At 35.5% G+C, this 23,063-nt stretch overlaps 1 protein-coding gene across 7 annotated transcripts in view; it reads left to right on the top strand.

Moving 5' to 3' along the window:
* LOC106663019 overlaps nucleotides 1-21,986 on the top strand; it is a 66,861-nt gene extending 44,875 nt beyond the window's left edge. For 5 of the 7 annotated variants that reach the window (XM_024227330.1, XM_024227331.1, XM_024227332.1 and 2 more), the window contains 6 exons: nucleotides 6,119-6,255; nucleotides 11,455-11,639; nucleotides 16,746-16,836; nucleotides 20,214-20,391; nucleotides 20,453-20,606; nucleotides 20,674-21,118. In XM_024227330.1, the coding sequence (XP_024083098.1) occupies nucleotides 6,119-6,255; nucleotides 11,455-11,639; nucleotides 16,746-16,836; nucleotides 20,214-20,391; nucleotides 20,453-20,606; nucleotides 20,674-20,867 (939 nt within the window). In that variant the 3' untranslated portion in view covers nucleotides 20,868-21,118. Of the gene's footprint in view, nucleotides 1-6,118; nucleotides 6,256-11,454; nucleotides 11,640-16,745; nucleotides 16,837-20,213; nucleotides 20,392-20,452; nucleotides 20,607-20,673 lie in introns of all 7 variants that reach the window. The other 2 variants (XM_024227328.1, XM_024227329.1) reach the window with 1 other exon arrangement.
* Nucleotides 21,987-23,063: the final 1,077 nt, after the last annotated feature.

The following is a 23,063-nucleotide window of genomic DNA, read 5'->3' on the forward strand; positions in this document are numbered from 1 at the left end:
ATGAGCAATCAAACTCATTAGGGAAGTACACTTCGGTCTTTCAAGCGGAAATACATGCCATCAATGCTTGTGCCCTGGAAAATCTTAAAAGAGGTTACACTGACAAAAAAATCCTCATAAGATCAGACAGCCAAGCAGCTATTAAAGCATTAGCATGTAAAAGAATTCCATCAAAACTAGTCAGTGAATGCATCCAAAATCTCCAAAACCGAAACACAACAACCTGATGATATCTTGGGTGCCAGGGCACAGGGGAATTTTGGGTAACGAGAAAGCAGACAGACTGGCCAGAGGAAGATCTGTACCATACATAGGCCCCGAACCTATCCTTGGGACAACAAAAACAAATATAGAATCCTCCATCGGAGAATGGATGCAAGCAAAACAAAAGGAGAAATGGATGAACTCTAGCGGTGCTAGACATAGTAAACGTATGATGAAACAACCCTCACCGAGACTGGCAAAAACACTGCTGCAATTGGAGAGAGCCAAACTCAAAGGAGTGGTAGAACTACTAACCGGTCACTGGTATCTGAGAAAACATCTACACAACATGGGTATAAACAGCGATGACCCCCATTTGCAGTTTATGTAATGAGGAGGAGGAAACAGCCACTCATATCATCTTCGAATGCGAAGCTACAGCTCAATGGAGGTTTAACCTAACGTACGGAAAAGACTTAGGGAATCAAATTGCAGCAGCAACAATCAATGACCTTATACTTCTAAGAAGAAGAATTGAGTCTATTGACTGAACTAAGGAACTAGGGAGGTACAATAAGCCAGAAGGCTGCAGTGCCTGGGGAATACCCCGCTTCCTAGTATCCTTTCCACCATACCATACCAGACCATACCGAGGGGATCGAAGTCGTGAGTCTCTATTGTTCAGAGCAGCGGCGAATCCCGCTCGTGACACTAACTTTTTCATGTCAGCCAAGATCTTACATAAAAAGAAGAATTACTCTTAAATATTTATGTATGAGATTATATGGTGATAATTCGGCCAGTTAACATATACAAGCAGGACTTGCAAGGATGGAAATGTCAATGTACTTAGTCGATAAATAATATTCTTTATATCAGTTCCCAGGGTTTCAGGTACGGATTAGGGCGGGTGGAAAATCGCTTTTCCGCTCTTCGTCTTCCGTTATGGTTCTCATCGTACACATCCTTGGGCGATGTGGAGGGTCGTTTGATTTCATTTCGCATTCTTTTATGCTCGGGCCGCGTCAGACAGACTCACATTTACGTGTTAAACAGACCGTTTACCACCGGCCGGACGGCGAAAATACCCGCCGTTGGGTTTCCACGGTTGAAAAACCCGGCCTTATTGCTGAATGGTTTGAGATGAGAAAGTACCCGTTCGAAGGAGGGCCGTTTACCCTTCCTCCTACACACACGGAAGAAGTTATTATTTTTATAATAATTAAGAAGAAATGGCCGAAGACAGTTCTTTGTATTGTTTTTAGTCTGGTCATGATCCGTCATCTCGGATCTGTTCACACGAACAATTCGAGAAAAGTGCATTTGTTAAATAGTTTATTTATATATAAGATTAACTATCTGGAATAATAAAAAGTTAAACAATAATAATTACAATTATTCTTTTTATGTAAGGTCTTAGTTGAGATAAAAAAGTCAGTGTCACGAACGAGATTCTAATTCCTAATCTGTTCATAGTAGATACACCATACATTTACCAGGATAACCCTACAAATCTCAAATTTAAAAAAAATTGTATTCCAGATAAACAATGAGTCAAGCAATAAAATTCATCTTTAAGACCAAAAGTGAATCGAATTGCCACACGGCAAGCAGAAAGCAAATTTTTAAAAATTATCCAAATAAGTTCGGTTCATTAATGACAAAGTCCAATATGAATTACGAAAAATCCATTATATTTAGTGGCCTATTGATCAAATTATTTCTTTCAATTAATTAATCTTTTTATGTAAGGATTTGGTTGAAATGAAAAAGTCAGTGTCACGGAGATTCGAACCCACGACCAATACGCCGCTGCTCTACCACTTGGGCTATCGTGACTTCGATCCTCTCGGACACCAACTCTCCATCTTAACCTACAACAGTTCGGATTTTCCTTCTTTTTGCCATTTTCAAATGTCGTGTAATCAGGATTCGATTCTCAGCGACTTATGAAGTGGCCTCGGGGAGCTGTCAGTGAAGTGATACTTATTAAATATTAATCCATTTATGTTTTAGTGGTCAATTGACCAAGTTATTTCTTTCAATTAATTATTCTTTTTATGTAAGGTCTTGGTTGAGATAAAAAAAGTCAGTGTCACGAGCGAGATTCGAACCCACGGCCTTCCTCTGAATACGCCGCTGCTCTACCACTTGAGCTATTATGACTTCGATCCTTTCGGACACCTACTCTCCATCAACCCACAACCGTTCGAATTTTCCCTATTTTTGACATTTTCAATAATAATAATTGTGGTTTTTTTATGGTCAAATAGTACATAGAGAACCTTTAGGTCGTTCAAGATGATATAGAGCAATATAAAAAACTTGAGCCTTCTCGATTCCTCGTGTAAAATCAGCTTTATCAATTAGAACAAAACTCTTGGGACATCGCAGGTATTGTGAAGATCGGAGGAGTAGCGGACCCGACGGGTAATGAGACGTCCGTCGCAGTCTCTTAACTCCGTTATTGTCGTACGTGAATTAATGCAGATTGTCCGTTTTTATCTCCCGACGTCGTACGTGATTTCGGAGAGTTAATCTTCTAAGGCGAGACGTAAAATTTAATGGGGGGGACAAATTACAACAGATTATCCACCTGGGGCGGGCTTATTGGCCCGAGGGACAAGAGAGGAACTGGCCAAATAACACCTGTCTCTCGGAATATGAAACAATAAGAACCCAAACTATAATACCATTAAATACCCAAAGATATCGACATAATAAAACATGCAAAGGTCCGGTACCATATTCACTGGGCATTGAAATAAAAAAAAATTCTTTATCAACTAAGCACATTGACATTTTCATCTTTCCAATTCCTGCTATGATATGTTCTTTCATATCTTCTGTTGTGAAAACCACATAAAAAAACACCATATCAAACAATCAAACAGTATACATTTTGACAAGTTTGCAAGCATAAAATTCCTTGCAATTTGGCTTCATTATCTCTACAATAATCAATTTTTCGGATTAGGAAGACTTGTGGGTAAGTCTACGAAATGTTGAACTACCCAAGGCCGATAAATATATAATAAATAAATAAAAAACATTAACGATAGAAAGGTTTTTAGACTATGTTAACCTATAATTAACCAAGTGCCATATCAGGACATCATCGTCAATGTCAAATAATAACATCCCCTAACCTCCTCAATCCAAAATCACATTTTATTACGATCCACAACCTCTCCCTAATCTCCTAAGCCCAAACATAAGCTTGTATTACATTCCATAAACACTCCTAACCTTCAATAACTATAAATAATAATATCCTAAAATCCATAACTTCCATAACGTCCCCTAACCTTCCAAAACAAAATCCTTTTACAAATAATAACCTACCCTAACCTCCTCAACCCAAAATCACATTTTATTACGATCCACAACCACTCCCTAATCCCCTAAACCCAAACATAAGCTTGTATTACATTCCATAAACAATCCTAACCTTTAATAACTATAAATAATAATATCCTAACACTAAATAACTCCCATAACGTCCCGTAACCTTCCAAAACACAATCTTATTACAAATAATAACCTCCCCTAACCTCCTCAACCCAAAATAACATTTTATTACGATCCGTAACCATCCCTAGCCTTCCAAACCCAAACATAAGATCTTATTATAATTCATAACCACTCCTAAGTTTCCTTCAATAACCATACATAATAATAATGCTACATACTTCAATAACTCCATAACTTCCCCCTAAACTTCCATAACATATAACAAAAATAACACCCTATTACAATCCATAATCAACTGTGACCTTTCAAATCCAAAAATAACACCCTATTACAATCCATAATCAACCATAACCTTTCAAAACCAAACATAACATTTTATTACATTTCACAACCATTCATATTCTTCCAAAACCAAAAAATAACATCCTATTACAATCCATAACCTACCATAACCTTTCAAAACCAAACTTAACATTTTAGTACTCTTCACAACCATTCTTAATCTTCCAAAACAAAAAATAAGATCCTATTACAATCCATAACCAACCATGACCTTTCAAACGAAACATAACATCTTTTTGCCAACCTTAACCACAACTGATCTAAACGCAGGGCACGTTTTATTTCAATGGCATTCTGGCTCAATGAAATCCAAAATTTAATTCGTGAAGATCGGTTAAAAATTGACAAGATCAAGCTAAAATTTGGACACAGCATCACAATAAAGATTGCAATTCCAACAACAGTTAAGACAATTAAAATAAAAACTACGAAGAAATAGTCTTTTATCGAAGATTTACAAATACTTTTTACAAAACGGTTGTAGTCGAAATCGAAGCTGCCGAAGCTGCACGGAAAGCGGTGATGGCCCGTGAAACCTCAAAACAAGTGTCACGGCCCCTTCCGTCCGGTTATTCCGGGTAACTGAAGGAGTTAAATCCCGAGATTAACCCGACTCCCTTGATTTATTCCAGAGCAAAAAAGAAGAAGAAGGGACAGCTATTGTGTTTCACAAAAGCGTAAAAGTCATTGAACACATCAATCATGTGTGTACAGGCGATTATTTCTCAAGTCTAGGACGGGATTAAAAGGACGGGTCGACTTTCTCGTGGCCGGATTCGAGAAGTGTTTTGTGGCGGAAAGAAAAAGAGTGTGTGCACTGTTGAAGAGCCGTGGCGGATCGGCCTGTTGTCCATTGAGCAGCTTGAGCGTATATGGAGCGAGACATATTAGCTAGCGGGCCACAACAGTAAATAATGCGCGACGCCCACATTTACATTCTTGACCGGGGCCATTTGGCACAATTACCTCTTAAACACAATTGAAAACAAAAATCTATGTATGTACTACAAATGTGATCACTATAAGTTCTTCTTATCACACGATCACAGCACTAATACTAACACGTTGCCCCGGAGGACACGTGCCCATGACACAAGCCAATGCTGGCACTCAATGTGACGGATTAAGGGGCAAAGAGGTCTCGAGAGCATCGACGATTAAGGCGACGTGGCGGATTCTTGGGATGGAAATATATGGAGAGGGCTCCCAGTACGGTTAGGATGGATCGAGAGGTTCGAGTGAAACTTTCGGAATCGGGAACGGATGGCTGAACCCCACAGTTCCACTCCGTATGTCCCATATTGGACTTAGTAAAGTCTAAAGTCGATTTCGGTCTTAGAAGTCTTCGTAGTAGTCCAAGTCTTTTTAATGTCTTGATGATTCCACGTCAGTCTGCTGTCGAGATATATCCCAGGTATTTGACTTTAGTGGAAACTGGTATCTCGTTGATGTTCAATTGTGTGCATGTGCATTTTTATTCGTTGAGTACTGTCTTCCATTATTTGAAAAGTCTTCGATAAGCTCAAGGTGTTCCTGGATGTTGGAAGTAGCTTGAGCAGGATTCGAGTTAGAGGATAGGATTGCGGTGTCGTCCGCGTAGGTGGTGATAACAATGTCAGGATGTATTGGTAGGTCAGGTATAAATGATATATAGAATAGGATACTACCTTGCGGTACACAGGCCTGTAACTGTTTGACTTCCGACAATTCATTGCCTCACATCGGTCGCAGTAAAGTCTTGACGGTCAAGACGGATAGTTGTCCAAGTCTTCTGTTAAGTTGTTGTCTTTTAAGTCTTGTATGAGGATTCCACATCAGTCTGCAGTCTAGGCATAGACCGATAACATAACCGCCCCTACCTTCTATAACCACTTACAAACCAAATTACAAAATTCACACCAAAACACCAAAAACTATCCCTATCAATCTCACCACCCCTAATCATTTTTAACAACCTCTAACCACAGATAGTGAGTGATCTTGCCAAATAGTGACTCCATGGCTGTTTTGCTTACGAGATGTCATGTCTTCAATTTAATATTTAGGTTCAAAATAGATTTCTATCTGGATTTAAAGTATTTTTGTTTTTTATTTTCAGGGTTTTGTCCACGTACGGGTCTGGTTTCCACAATTTCCCGGCGTGGTCATGATGTCGGACCAGGAGCTGATCATAATGTGCAAGCCGCCGGAGCCGACCATCATCGAAAACAAAGCGGCCGGTTTTGCCGGAAGCCTGTAAGTCAATCTTCGATTTTTTAGACTTTCCGAACAAATTCGGCTTGGAATAAGGTCAATTATTTTACCGACTGTTACATCCCGGATAGAACAGGCGACATAGGCTGATTTCTGGGGTGGACCAATGACCCGTGATGTTCTCGAGCTGATTCTACGACTTCCCTAGGCGAAAAAAAAAGAATCAGCCTATAATCCTCAGAGCGAAACCCCGGAGATTTTTTCCCCTCTTGTTTCGCTTCTTGACAACCACGCGAAAACTTGTCATCGCTGCTTACCATTTTACCATCTGACTATTGATAAACTTGTTCGTCTTAAGTTAAATCCCTTGTCTTGTACAATAAAAGCCAAACTTATCCAGATCAATTGGAATCTCGTGAATCTGGAATTCCTACATACATCCTACAGTCACAGGTGTAGTGTAGTCCACGTGATTGTGGCAGCTTGGTTCATTAATAAAAAGTTAAATTGTTTGTCTAATTATTTTTCTACAATAAACTACATAAATAATAAGCCTAAACATATTTGCTAGTTAGCTTCTTAACACACTAGATCTAGATTGCGGTTGTTTCTTCTCGGCGCCAAAATTTAAGTTAAAGACCACTCAGAGAAACATTTGGCGTCCAGGTGACAGGAAGAAGAGAAAAAAGTGTATTGATGTTCTTCCGGAACATGAGCCCAAACTTGCAAGTACAGTTACTTCATACACGGTTTACCTCGTCAACCTTGACCGGTCGAGAGCGGATCTCTTCCTCCTGAAGAGACAATTTGGAGAAATACGAGTGTGACTCCACGCTCGGTGGACTCAACAGAGGAGAAATGACTTTTTAATGCGCACAACTATGATAACTGGACTGCAAGTCTGCAACAGCTCGGGGAAAAAAACAATTCATAGATTTGTTTATATTATAAATTATTTTAATAATTATAACGAGATCGAAAATCTACTTTTTTGGTCTAATATTGATTGAACAGCCTGAAATAGAGTGACCCATAACCACGTTCTAAACAGACATAACAACCCATAACCTTCCATAACTACCCCTAACCATTACCACCCATCACCATTATTATAGAAACAGGGATTTATTTGAAGAGTACTGGTTAAAAAGTAACAAAATTAATACGATTCAAAGAAAATACAAACTAAAAAAACCACTTCAAACGAGCTAAACTACCCAGAACCGTACCTAACAATTTCTAACCAACCCTATTCATTCCTACTAACATCTAACTACTAACAACAACAACTTAACCACCACCGTTAACAACTCATAAACTTTTATAACCTCCCCTAAAAACAGCAAAGCGTTTATATTCACTTCTAACCACAGCTAATTTTTTTATAAAGGACGCTTAAATTTTTTGTTTTGAAAGACGTCCTGAATGTTTCTCACCAAATTTCCAAATCACCCCAAACCACCTCCAATCACCCAAAACCATATCTGGCTATTTTTAACCATCCGTAACCATTCATAACCATCTCTAACAGGAGATAACCGGTAACCACCCCAAACCTTCCGTACCTACCCTAACCGCCACTAATTTAGATACAGGACGCTTAACTTTTTATTTTGATTAATATCCTGAATGTTTCTCTCGTCATTTAAAAACGACTTAGTCCATGAAAACTTTTCAAGAATATCAGGGGAAAAGAACAAAGTTTAGACAATTTGAAGGTAATAAAAACTTCAAAAATCCCCGAAAACAACCTCCATCTAACCATGATTGTAACCACTCCTAGCTATCCCTAATCATCCACCACTAACCCCTAACCTTCTATAATCACTTTAACCACTATTAATTTATATAAAGGACACTGTCAACATTTTATTTTGTTCGGCTTCCTCAATGTTTCACAAGAAATTTCAAAACTTGACGTATTTCATAAAAAATTAACTTTATACCTAAAATATCAGACAAAAATGAACAAATTTGAGACTATTTGAAGAAAACCCACTCTAAAAAAATCACCCAAACCTCCTCCAACCATCTAAAACCACCCTAACCATCACCGATCTACATGGTTCTTTACTTTTTATTTTGAACGGCTTCCCGTATGCTTGTTTTCATTTTCTTTAAACTCGACGGTATTCACATAAAATTAGGTTTCTTTTCAGGCAGATAGGTTAAAGATGGACCAGATAGAGACAAAAAGAAAGATAGGACAAAACAGCACAATTAAGTTGATAAATCCATATTTGTAATGGGAAATGAAAAATCGATAGAATTAGTTATCGATAGAATCACGGATCTTCACCCTGTTCACATATAACAATTCATAACTACTCCTAACCTTTCATGTTCTTCCCTAACCTTTAATAACCATACATAACATTCTATTACAATCCATAATCTGCCAGAACCTGTAGTAACCACACATAAAATTCATAACCGATAAATACACAAGCCACTTTACTTGGTGTATATGTGGCATCCAGCACCTTTTATTCTATAACTACCAGTAACAATATTTAACCAGCCCTAACTACACATAACTCCATAAAGATCGCTCATCTACAACTATCCCTAACCTTCCATACTTGTACACACTACTGTCCACAAGTAATCAACATACTGGTCACTTTTTATTCTGAATATCCCGACTGTTTCTCTCCAATTGTGTAAGTTCGACGATATTCACGAACGTTTTCTTTTCGGAGAGATCGGTTAAAAATTAACAAGGTTTTGATAAAAAATAATTGAACAAAACTTTAATTCAAGAAGTGACTTAAAGATGAAAAAATTTAAGAAAATGCGAACTACAAAAACCATCTCCATATACCTAAAACAACTTCTATGTCCAATCACCCAAAGCCACCCCTAACCATCCCTAACTAGCCATAACCACACATAACCACCCCTAACTACAATTAATCTACATAGAGGAAAATTTTTATAAAATCTGGATGATAATTTTCAGAAATAAATTAACTTTCTTTGAAAAATGAACTAACTCTTAACCTTTAACCATCTCTAACCAACCAAAAACAACGTAAAACCACATTTAACCATTTCCAACCACCTAAAACCACCCCAAAACAATCTCTAACCAGTCATAACCAACCGTAACTACAATCAGTCTACATACAGGTCAATCTTAATGAAACTTGGATGATAATTTTTAGCAATAAATTACAATTCTCTGAAAAATGAACTAACTCCTAACCTTTAACCATCTCTAACCAACGAAAAACCAGGTTAAACCACATTTAACCATTTCCAACCACCTAAAACCACCCCAAAACAATCTCTAACCAGTCATAACCAACCCTAACTTCAATCAGTCTACATACAGGTCAATCTTAATGAAACCTGGATGATAATTTTTAGAAATAAATTATATTTCTCTGAAAAATGAACTAACTCTTAACCTCTAGCCATCTCTAACCAACGAAAAACCAGGTTAATCCACATTTAACCATTTCCACCACCTGAAGCTACCCCAAAACAATTTCTAACCAACCCCAACTACAATCAATCTACATGCAGGACAATTTTTATGAAACCTGGGTAGTTTTTAGAAATAAATTATATTTCCTTGAAAAATGAACTAACTTCTAATCTCTAACCACCTCTAACCAACAAAAAACCACGTAAAACCACATTTAACCATTTAAAACCATCTAAAGCCACCCCAAAACAACCTCTAACCAACCCTAATTACAGTCAATCTATAGGATGCTTTTTTGGAAATCTGATGTTTCTGTCCAGTTTAGAAATAAATTATGTTTATTTGAAAAATGAGCTTATTTCTTGAAAGATCAAAGGTCAAAAATGAACAAATTAAAAAAAATTAATAACATACAAACTACAAAAATTACCACATAGCATCTCCAACCATCCGAAAAAACCTGAAACCAAACCATTCATAGCCGCCTCTAATTTTCCATACTCACCCTTAACCTCAGCTAATGTACTCACTAGACTATTTTTATTTTGCATGGCATCCTGGATATTTCTCTCAGATTTCCAGAAGCGAATTATATTTCTTTGAAAAATGAACTTTATTCCAGAAAATTCGGGGAAAAAAACCACTCACAACTATCTATAACCACCCCTAAACACGAAGTCTACACTCAATGGACTTTTTATTTTCAAAAGCATACCTGCTAATTCTCTCCAATTTAGTAGAAGTAAATTATATTTCTTTATAGAATGCACTTGATTTCAGGGAAACCGGTTAAAAATTAACAAAGTTGAAACAAAACGATAAAATTCAATGCTTTATAGTAGTTATAATTTGGTCTTCTGATTGTCCTTGATTGTCCTGGTCCGTATCATCTCGCTATCTTCCTTTAAAATTTCAAAACTAGACTATTTCATGATAAAAGACCCTTTTCTCCATCCGAAACCACTTGAACCTACACAACATCCCCTAATTTTCCATACTCGCCCTTAACCTCAGCTAATGTACTTACTAGACTCTTTTTATTTTGTATGGCATCCAGAATGTTCCTCTCAGATATCCAAGAGTGAATTGGGGACAAATCAACTCCAGGAAGATCGGTAAAAAAAATCTTCTGATCGTCCTTTATCTTCCTGGTCCGTATCATCTATGTACCTGTAAAATTTCAAATCTAAACTATTTCATGAAAAATGAGACTTTTGTTCAAGCGAATCAGTTGGAAAATTAACCAATATGGTAAGTTGAAAAACTTAAATTACAAAAAGTTCCGTTTAAAATCCAGCCTCCCTTTTAACTTGGGTATGAAAAAGATTAAACATCTGGTTAAAGAAACGACTGTCTCCTGGAGGGCTCTAATTTTACGGGTCAATTCTAGATTACGAGGTTGTGATTATTGAGACCGGCCAGTTTACCTTGTGGAACAATGGGCTTCGACTATCCTCAAGACACTTTACTGACCCACAAAGTCATAAAAGAAAAACTTTTCTTAATTAGTACAAAAAATGTTCTGCTTTTAGTTTCCTTTGTAGATATATATATTTTTTTTAAAATCGATCTTATCGTGGGTACTTAGAAGAGGGGGTTTTAGAAGACAAACAACGAATCTAGGCCAGGATGATAAGGAACGGTCAGGATATGACCCACAATCCCGTTTCACTTATGGGCCTACTTTTCATACTATGCATTTTTACCTGAATAGTTTGTATGTTTTATTCTGGATTTAATACCTTATTGAAGAACCATATTCTTGATGTTGTTTTATACTTGATATTTTCAGTGGTGTAATTTTTCAGACCTCACGGAGCCAGGGTGTCTGGCGTTGTGGAAGAAACCCCGGGGAGGCTGGAATACGAGGTCGCCCTCTACAAAGAAGCCCCTGCCAGGATCACCAACTCGACGATAAACGAGTTGCCTGTTGACCAGGCTGTGCCGATCGGGACGAAGCTACAGCTGAGAGCGAGGATCAACCCGAAATCCGGTAATAGGAATTTAATATTAAATTCTTCTCTAAAAAGGCCAATTCAATTAAATTGAATTAAAACTGAAAGCTGTATAAAATTCATCGACTTATTGAACAAATGGCGAAATCACTGTTTTCTACAGAATACCAATAATAAAATAAATAGAAAGGAAATAAAATATTGATAATATTTAATAAAATATTTATAAAAATATTGTTTAAAGGACAAGGTGGAGCTTCTGAAAGCTTGAGCTTTAGTACAAATCCCACCCCTAATTGGTTTCGAGAATAGACTTTCAAAATTTTTATTCTTAAGTCTAATTTTGTTTATTACAACAAATACAAGTTGGTTGTATAACAAATAGAAAGGAAATAGATGATTAACAAAAAATACGGTTTGAAATTTTAAAATAAGTAGCTTAGAAGGAATTACTGTTGGAAAATTTTCTTCATCCTACAAAAGATTCCTTGGTCACCGCACTCTGAAAAAGTATGACGTTGCCAACTGAGATACTAAATCAAATCAGGGTAATCACATTTATCAAATTGCTTAACATGTACCCCAACTGTGAATATTTAATTAAAAAATTCGATCTCTTAAAGGTTCCACTTGTGAAGTTACCAACTGAGATATCAAGTTAAAAAATGGTAATCCTACTAGATAACTTTCCCGAACGTGACACCAACTGTGATATATAAATTAAAAACTATAACTTGACTATTTAGTTGGTTGTTAAAGAACGGCGATTCGACCACTTTAAATCTAACTTTGTCGTGTTCGCAACTGAGAAATCAAGTAAATCCTACTAAATAACTTTTCGGCACGCAGCAATACCAACTGTGAGAAAAAATCGACCACTTAGTTCCGATTGTCGTAATTTCAACTGAAATACCATCTTAAAAGTAATCCTATTAGCAAACTTTTCAGTTTGTATTCAACTGAATTGTCTAGTTAAAGAAAGATGCTATATTTGAAGTCTCTATTTATTATGCTACCAACTGATATATGAAGTTTTCAGAACGGATCGATACCAACTGTGATATATATATATAACGGTCACTAATCACCACACATCCATACATACACACACACACACACACACACACACACACACATATATATATANATATATATATGGTTATATAGGGTTAAAAAAATATTCGACGTCTTAATTGTGATTTGGTGATATCAACTTTGATATTAAGTCAAATGATGGCAATCCCACGAAATAACTTTTCAGCACACAGCAATGCCAATTTTGGTATTAAATCAAGTAAAAAAGGATAATTCGACATCATGATTTAGAGATATCAACTGAGAAATCAAGTCAAAGAATGTAAATCCAACTAAATACCAACTGAGATATCTAGTTCAACAATGGCGATTCGACCACTTGAAGTTTCCATTTGTGGCGTTCACAACTGAGATATCAATTTAAAAGGACGTAATTCCACAAAAATAGGTTTTCAGAACGCAGCAATACCAACACTAGGATATCTAGAATAAAATAAAATAATTCATCCGTTTAGTTTCGAGTAGCCGTGATACCATCTAAGATATCAATTCAAAAGTCGGTAATCCCAATAAATGACTTTCAGCACGTAGCAATACCAACTGTGATATCTAGGTTTAAGAAAAAATAGACCGCTTAGTTTCGATCTATCGTAATCTCAATTGAAATCTTAAAAAATCGTAATCCTATTAGCAAACTTTTCTGCTTGTATTTTACCGAAATGTCTAGTTAAAGAAAGATGCGATATTTAACCTATCTATTCACTGTGCTTAATAACTTGTCAGAATAAACCTATACCAACTGTGATATCTAGGAAAAAAAATTCGACTTCTTAGTTGTGATTTTGTGATATCATCTGTGTTATCAAGTTAAATAATGGCAACACCACAAAATAACTTTTCATACCGCAACAATGCCAATTTTGATATTAAATCATGGTAAAAAAGGAAATTTCAACTTTTAGTTTTGATTTAGGGAAGTCAACTGAGAAATCAAGCCAAATAATGGTAAATCAAACTAAATACCAACTGTGATATCTAGTTAAATAATGACGATTCGACCACTTGAAGTTTACATTTGTGTCGTTCACGACGGAGATATCAATTTAAAAGGGATAATCTAATAATCTTTCAGAACATTGCTATGTATACAAACTGGGATATCTAGATTAAAAAATAAAATAAAATTATTCAACGTTTAGTTTCGCGTTGCCGTGATACCATCAGAGATATCAAGACAAAGGACGGTAATCCCAATAAATGACTTTTCAGCACGCAGCAATACCAACTGCGATATATAGATTAAAAATTATAACTTGATTATTAAGTTTTGATTTGCCATTTTCGCAACTAAATGTTAACCACTTAAAAGTTTCCATTTTGTTATGTTCCCAACTGAGATATGAAATTAAATAGCTTTCCAGACCGTAACACCAACTGTGATATATAGATTAAAAATTTTAACTTGACTATTTAGTTTTGATTTGTCATTTTCGCACCTGAATGTTAAAATTCGACCACTTATGTTTCCATTTTGTGATGTTCCCAACTGAAATATCAAGTCAAAGGACGGTAATCCCACTAAATGACTTTTCAGCACGGAGCAACACCAACTGTCATATAGAGATTAACAATTATAACTTGACTATTTAGTTGGTATTTAAAGAACGGCGATTCGACCAATTTAAGTCCAACTTTGTGGTGTTTGCAACTGAGATATCAAGTTAAAAAATGGTTATCCTACTACCTTTTTTTTTTTACTAAATTTTCAGTTTATCGCAATAACTGGGATATAAAAAAATCGACCACTTTAAGTTTCGGTTTGTGGTGTTTCAACTGATATATGTAGTTATGGGATGGTAATCCTACTAAATAACTTTTCAGAACGATGTGATACCAACTGATATATCTAGATTAAAAAATAGACTAAAATCATTATTAGACTTTTTAGTTGTGATTTGATAACATCAACACGGATATAAAGCCAAAATCCTATTAAATAACTTTTTGTCGTGTAGCAATAATAACTGTGACATCTAGGATAAAAATGGTGATTCTACCATTTGAAGTTCGATTTGTGGTGTTGTCAACTGATATGTATATCAAGTTAAAGATGTAATCCCACTAAATTACTTTTCAGAACAAAGCAATGCCAACTGTGAGATCTAAATTAAAAACAAAACAAAATGATTATTCGACTACTTAAAGTTTACATTTATAATACTCAAATGATCGCACTAAATTAATATTCAGTACGTAGCAAGCCATTTTAATAACTTGACAAAGAATAATAATTCTACTTTTTAATTTTAATTAGCTGATATCAAAACTGAGATATAAAATCAAAGGATGGTAATTTCATTAAATAACATTTTAACGTGTACCAATGGAATTTACCTGTTTAGTTTCGATTTGCCATGTTTCCAGCTGAGATACCAAGTAAAAGGATGGTAATTCTATTAAATAACCCCAGCTCGTAACTGTGCCAACTGTGATATCGAGTTAAAGAATGGTAATTTCGATCATTTAAAGTTTGATTTGTGGTGTTGCCAAATGGAATGTCAAGTTAAAGGTTCGTAAACCAACTAAAAAAACTGTCCAGAATGTAACTGTAATGTTTTTTTAAAGAATAATTGGCCCACTTACCGTTTCGATTTAGCATGATCCCAACTAAGATATCACGTTAAAGGTGGGCAATCCTATTAAATAACCCCATCTCGTAGCAATGCCAACTGTGATAATCATTTAAAGTTTGATTGGTGGTGTTGAAATGACAAGTTAAAGGATCGTAAACCAACTAAAAAATGGTCAGAATGCCAACTGTAATGTTTATTTAAAGAATAATTGGCCCACTTAAACGTTTCCTTTTTGTGATGCTCCCAACTGAGATATCAAATTAAAGGGTGGTAATTCCACTAAATAACTTTTCAGAACGTAATACCAGCTGTGATAAATAGATTAAAAATTATAACTTGACTAGTCAGTTTTGATTTGTTATTTTCGCAACTGAATGTTAAAATTTGACCATTTAAAAGTTTTCATTTTGTGATATGCAGGATAAAAAATAAAATGATTATTCGACTATTTAAATTTTCATTTATGGTATTCAAATGAGATATCACGTTAAAGGATCTCACTAAATCCCACTAAATTATTTTTTAGTAAGCATTTTAATAGCGCAGCAAGCCATTTTAATAACAAGGTAGAAAATAATAATTCGACATTTTAGTTTTAATTGGCTGATATCAAAACTGAGATATAAAATCAAAGGATGGTAATTTCATTAAATAACATTTTAACGTGTACGAATAGAACTTGCCTGTTTAGTTTCAATTTTAGATGTTCCCAACTGAGATACCAAGTTAAAGAATGATAATTTCGACCGTTTAAAGTTTGATTTGTGCTACCAACTGAAATGTCGCGTTGAAGGATCGCATACCAACTAAAAAAAGAACTGTTGAGAATGTCAACTATGATGTTTTTTAAAGAATAATTGTCCCACTTAACGATTCAATTTGAGATGTCCCCAACTGAGATACCAAGTTAAAGGATGGCAATCATATTAAATAACCCCCTGCTCGTAGATATGCCAACTGTGATATCGAGTTAAAGAATGATAATTTCGACCGTTTAAAGTTTGATTTGTGCTGTTATCAACTGAAATGCCGCGTTGAAGGATCGTATACCAACTAAAAAAGAACTGTTGAGAATGTCAACTATGGTGTTTTTTAAAGAATAATTGGCCCACTTGACGATTCAATTTGAGATGTTCCCAACTGAGATACCAAGTTAAAGGATGGCAATCATATTAAATAACCCCTGCTCGTAGATATGCCAACTGTGATATCGAGTTAAAGAATGGTAATTTCGACCATTTAAAGTTTGGTTGGTGGTGTTACCAACTGAAATGTCACGTTACTGTTATGTTTATTTAAAGAATAATTGGCACACTTAACATTTCGATTTGTCACGTTCCCAACTGAGATATCAAGTTAAAGTATGGCAATCCTAAATTACTTTAGTTTGTAGCAATATCAACTTTCATGTCAGTGAATGATATATCTTTCAACCGTTTTACCAATTTTTACGTTAAAAATGACTTTGTTTTTCAGCTTGGAAGTATGTGAAACTGATGGAGGTGGCTGTCTCCCCGGATCCGGACGAAGCCCATGCACTAGGAAGCGTCGCCTTGGTCAGGAATGGGTGAGTCGCTTAATTTTCTTCACTCTTCTTTTCACACCGGCTGGAAACGACCCAGTGCGGTCGTCCGCAATATATGCAGAAAAACCGCAGACATTCGAACGGATCGATTTAGAAGAAACCGTCTGGCACGTTTGGACGACGCGGTGATATTTTTATTATGGTTCATCGGTTCGAAAATATAAATAGGTTAAATTATCCTTTGGAGGGAAATAAATAGCCAGATAAGTGAGTCTTAGGTTCGGCTTTGTTATCCTGATGGAACTGGCGTAGCAAGGGGGTGAATCCTAGTCAACCACCCCTCTTCTTCATTGATTGATTCCAATGCTCTCTCCGGTCTGAAAGGAAACGGCGTACGCCTAGAAAGGGTGGACCCGTGGCAAATAATTGCACTGATCCACTAAGCCATTCCGTTAACGTTAAACAGTTGATGTCAGAGAGCTGTCGCGGTCCAATTGTGCCAAGGGCAATTCGACTGCGTCCAGACGGCCTGATCGGCAAAAGCCCAAGTCTGAAATCATCCGTGAAAATCTCTCCCATTTCATATTCGGATGTGCATTTTTTTCATTAATTAAGAAAATAGAATAAAAAGGGAGTTCGGAAACGCCAGTAGAAGGTCAAAACAATTATAATTTTCCGCTCTCAAAAAGGATCCTATGGAAGAAAAATATGAAGTAAAAAATGCATCCACTTCTTGTGGCTCTTAAAAACATCTCACTACTTAAACAATATAACATAAATATTTATTTAAAAAAAAGAAAATCAAAACCAACTTAAAAAACTGAAATATTAATCTATAATTATCGTTTACCATTTTAAAATATTGTCTATATACGTCAAGCCTTCTACAGTTGGTAAGGTACTCGACCGTTATTCCATCCCTGATTACGGTTGATGTATATAGACAATATTTTGGCATACCATCGGACCTGTGGCCTGTGGGTAGTCTTAGGACACGGCAGCGGGCATAGATCGCTGTTCCTGTATCTCAGGGCTATAGCGATTTTATTTAGTAATTTATTAGCGTGAAAGGAAGGGGTTATTTAACCCCGCCACGAGGAATATCGAGTACTCTGGGGGAGTAAATATGACTGGATTTCTATGTTTCTATCGAGTATTGTGTTTGTGTTAATTTATTGGAATGAATGTAATTTATTAGCGTGAATGTAAGGGTTTTCTTTTAACCCCGCCTCGCGGAATATCGAGTACTCTGAGGGAGTGAATGTGACCGGACTGGATTTCTATGTTTCTATCGAGTATTGTGTTTGTGTTAATTTATTGGAATGAATGTAATTTATTAGCGTGAATGTAAGGGTTTTCTTTTAACCCCGCCTCGCGGAATATCGAGTACTCTGAGGGAGTGAATGTGACCGGACTTTTATGTTTCTATCTAGTGTTTGTGTTAATTCATTGGAATGAATGTAATTTATTAGCGTGAAAGGAAGGGGTTATTTAACCCCGTCACGAGGAATATCGAGTACTCTGAGGGAGTAAATATGACCAGACTTCTATGTTTTTATCGAGTGCTGTATTTGTGTTAATTTATTGTAATGAATGTAATTTAATAGCGTGAAAGGAAGGGGTTATTTAACCCCGCCACGAGGAATATCGAGTACTCTGGGGGAGTAAATATGACCAGACTTCTATGTTTTTATCAAGTGTTGTATTTGTGTTAATTTATTGGAATGAATGTCATTTATTTGCGTGAAAGGAAGGGGTTGCTATAGATATATATTGTACATTTTGTTTCTATTCAATATTTGACAATCTGAGATACAAACGAGAGGCTAGAATTTTTAGTATATCGATGTGGTACACATTTAAAAGCAGAGTCAGTAACCAGATTGAGACACCCAAATAGCTGCAGTTTAAGTCAAAATTACGTGTGAAAGACCAGAAAAGGAGGAACAGACGCAGAGGGCCTGTGATGAACTCAGCCGTTTGTTGGCCCATAAACCTCCTACTTTATACATAACATTTTAAATCCAAGTTACCAACTAATATTAATTTATATGTACCAATTAGCAAGCTATTGTATTTTGTAAATTATTTACTTTATAAAATCACGATCTGAAAGTCAGAAAAAGTGGTGGTGTTCCATACACAAACCACCAAAGAATTTAAAGCTACCACCTGTGCCAACTGTGCTATAGATTTGACCACTTAAAGTTTCCAATTGTGGTGTTTCCAACTGAGATTTCAAATGAAAAGAAGGTACATTTATTTTTATCCTATATAATAAATGCCCCTGTGGTATGGAAAAAAGGATAACTGGACTGCTTAGTTTTGAGTTGGTACTATCAACTGAGATATAAGGATGGTAATCCCATTCAAAATCAATTTAACATGCATCAAAGGAATTTGACTGCTTAGTTCCAATTTGTCATGTTCCCAACTGAGATATCAAGTTGAAAAATGAAAATCTCGTTTATTAAAATTTCAGTTCCAACTGTGATATTTATGAAAAAAATTTATTTTGACTGCTTTGTTTCAATTTGTCATGTTCCCAACTGAGATACCAAAATGAAGAATAGTAACCCCACTAAATAACCTTTCCGTAAATAGCAATACAAACTGTGATATCTAGGTGAAAAATGATAATTTTCTATCGGTTTAGTATAAAGATGGTAATCTGTCTGAATAACTTTTCAGGGTGTAGTACTATCAATTGCGATATCTAGGTAAAAAAAAGGCTAATTCAACTGATTCAATTTATCATATTTTCTACTGAGATACCAAAATGAAGAATAGTAACCCCACTAAATAACCTTTCAGTAAATAACAAAACAAACTGTGATATCTAGGTGAAAAATGATAATTTTCTATCAGTTTAGCATAAAGATGGTAATCTGTCTGAATAACTTTTCTGGGTATAGTACTATCAATTGTGATTTCTAGGTAAAAAAGGTTAATTCAACTGAGATATTAATTTAAAAGATGCTTTTCATTTCCCATTCTTTAAATCGCATTTAAAAAAAGGAACTGTGATATATAATTAACAAACAGTAGTATCAAGTTACAATATGGTAATTCTATTCATTAAATTTTCACCATTTAGCAATACCAACTCTGACATCTAATTGTTTTTTATTCATGATTTTCCAACTGAGATATCAAGTTAAAAGATGGTAATTCCATTAAATAACTTTTCAACAATACCAACTGTGATACTTACATTTTGAAAATAAATACAATTTGTGGTATGTAGGAATACTCTGACAATTTATTTTTTTAAAATCATAGTATAATTTACCCAAGAGAACTTTTCTGTTATAACAGTGTATCATGTCATTACTGAACGTTTTATTACATTGTACCAAGTTTATTAAAGGAAAATTTATCTGTTTACACAATGTGAAAATATTCAACATATTTTACAGATGCCGTAATTCCGATTTCTCTTCGATCATACCCCACCAGCCTGCCAGATACAGGGAAAGGCACAACGAAGTTTTCCTTGACTTCGAGGCTTTCCTTTTATCGAGCATGCGAGAACGATCGACGCTCTGGATCCACTCCCAGATCAAGGCATGCATGGACCCGTTGGACTGTCAACCGGTAAGAACAAACCCTAAAGGTATAAAAGTTAAGAGTATATTGATGGACGGTTTTTATCCAGGAGTACTGCATGGACCAATATGAGCCTTCGGGACACGGCAGGAGAAGAAAGAGAGAGGGGAACATGACCGATTCATCTACCAAAGACAAAAATGGAACAAACCAATATACAAAATTTAAAGAAAACATTGAATATACTGTCCTTATGCCAGGAGGTATTTTTTTTAACTTTGTTGTTTTAATTTCCGGATTTTAATAACACTCATAAATTTTCTGTTCCAGATGTATATTCAGAGCCAAATGTAGAGGCTTCTTGTCAGAACATGCTACTCATGTCTGCAGCTCTTGGAAGTATGCTTTTCACTGCTGCTTTTCTCATGTGCTACTTGGCAGCCAGGCTGCATGCAGTGCAGTCCCAGTCGGCGCAGTCGCAGCCCAAGATTTCACACTTCCCACCACGATCGACACTCACATGAGACAGCTGAACCAAAGACTCTAGATCTCTTCTATAAAACAAAAACAAATCCTTTCTTGTAATATTTTTGGTTTCATGCGTGTGACATGGAACAAACCACCTCCCACCTGAGGGCCTTGTACAAAGTATTTATGACTTTTTTAAAAAGAAAAGTATCAGTTTTGAGCTGATTGCTTTTTTTCGGGGAATTTTGGTGTTTGTCCTACTTTATTTAGTTAATTTGTACAGTTTCAATCTAAAAAAATAAAGAGTTTAAACTTAATTTTTTTCTGAAGCCTCATCACACCCTGGACTCTGCACTCCTTCTCTTTTCTGACTATAGCAATAAGTTGTTATATCCACTTACATTCCAAAAGCTAATGGTTAGTACCCGTAATTAATTTTTAGTAAAAAAAGAAAGTCTGGTTAGAATTTCTAGAAGATTGGTGTCTTTGAACTCCTTTCCATCGGATTATTTTCACCCATGGTGTCTCTGAGAGTTTAAGAACTTTTCTGAGAACCAACTGAGATATCAAGTGGATGGAGTTCATGGATGGAATCCCAATAAATAAATTCCTACCTTACAGCATGCCAACTGTGATGATTGTGATTCCAAAAGTTTAAAATTCCATTTGTAATGCTCCCAACATTACAAAGAGGTGGCTATCCTGCTAATACTAATACCAATTGTGATATGTAGCTAGAGAATGGTAATTACTTAGTTTTAGAGTTGATGTTCCCAACTGTGATATGAAAATGTTATTAGATAGTAATCCAACTAAATAAATTTGTAGCATGTAGCAATACCAACTGTGATGTATATGTAAAAAAATGATAATTTCACAATTGTTTCAATTTGTCATTTTCCCAACTAAGACACGAGTTTACAGCTGACATATGAATAATTACAATTATTATAGTGGTAATCCCAGTAAATAACTTTCCAGGACAGGCATAGTAATCCCAACTGTGATATATAGGTTTAAATCATTTTTATAGTTTAGATTCGATTTGTCATGTTCCAAGCTGAGATATCAAGTTCGAGGATGGTCCCACTAAATAACTATTCAGGCCGTAACATTACCAACTGTGATATCTAGTTAAATATTTATGTGCGATATTTAGTGACTGTTAATAAAGGTTCAGATAAACATTTTCTTTAATTGCCAAAGTTTCGATCTTTATTTAGATAATCTTCAGGACTCAAAGTGTACGTGTCAAGGTTGTGTGTCGTGTTGGGAGTGTCGGCACGATAAAGAAAATGTTTTTCTAAATCTACATCACACAAGACGATGTCGCATCTCACGATCTCCAAATAATATTTAAATATTTATAATTTGTAATTTTGCAAACTGAGATAAGTTAAAGGATGGTAAAATTCAACGACTTCAAGTTTCTTTTGGCTGTGTTTTTCAATTGAAGTATTAAGTAAGTGATCCTATTAAATAACTTTTTGCTTGTAATAATGCCTACTGTGAAATCTTTATAGATAAAGAATGGTAATTCGACCACTTTGTTTTGTTTTGTCATGTTCCCAACTGAGATATCAAGTTGAAGGAAAGCAATAAAACTTTTATGATGAAACAAGGTGCAACTTCCAACTGAGATACACAGCTAAAAGATAGCAATAAAACTTTTATGATGAAACAAGGTGCAACTTCCAACTGAGATACACATCTAAAGGAAAGCAACAAAACTTTTATGATGACACAAGGTGCAACTTCCAACTGAGATAAACAGCTAAAAGATAGCAATAAAACTTTTATGATGAAACAAGGTGCAACTTCCAACTGAGATACACATCTAAAAGATAGCAACAAAACTTTTATGATGACACAAGGTGCAACTTCCAACTGAGATAAACAGCTAAAGGATAACAATAAAACTTTTATGATGAAACAAGGTGCAACTTCCAACTGAGATACACATCTAAAAAACTTTTATGATGAAACAAGGTGCAACTTCCAACTGAGATACACAGCTAAAGGATAGCAACAAAACTTATGATGAAACAAGGTGCAACTTCCCACTAGATAACTTTTCAAAATGTAACAGCACCAACTGTGATATATAGATTAAAAATTATAACTTGACTAGTCAGTTTTGATTTGTATTTTTACAACTGAATATTAAAATTCGACCACTTAAGTTTCCTTTTTGTGATGTTACCAACTGAGATATTAAGTTAAAAGATGGTAATCTCACTAGAAAACTTTCC

Source organism: Cimex lectularius, unplaced genomic scaffold (genome assembly GCF_000648675.2).
Source record: "Cimex lectularius strain Harlan isolate CLEC.00 unplaced genomic scaffold, Clec_2.1 scaffold185, whole genome shotgun sequence".
Classification (NCBI taxonomy): Eukaryota; Metazoa; Arthropoda; class Insecta; order Hemiptera; family Cimicidae; genus Cimex; species Cimex lectularius.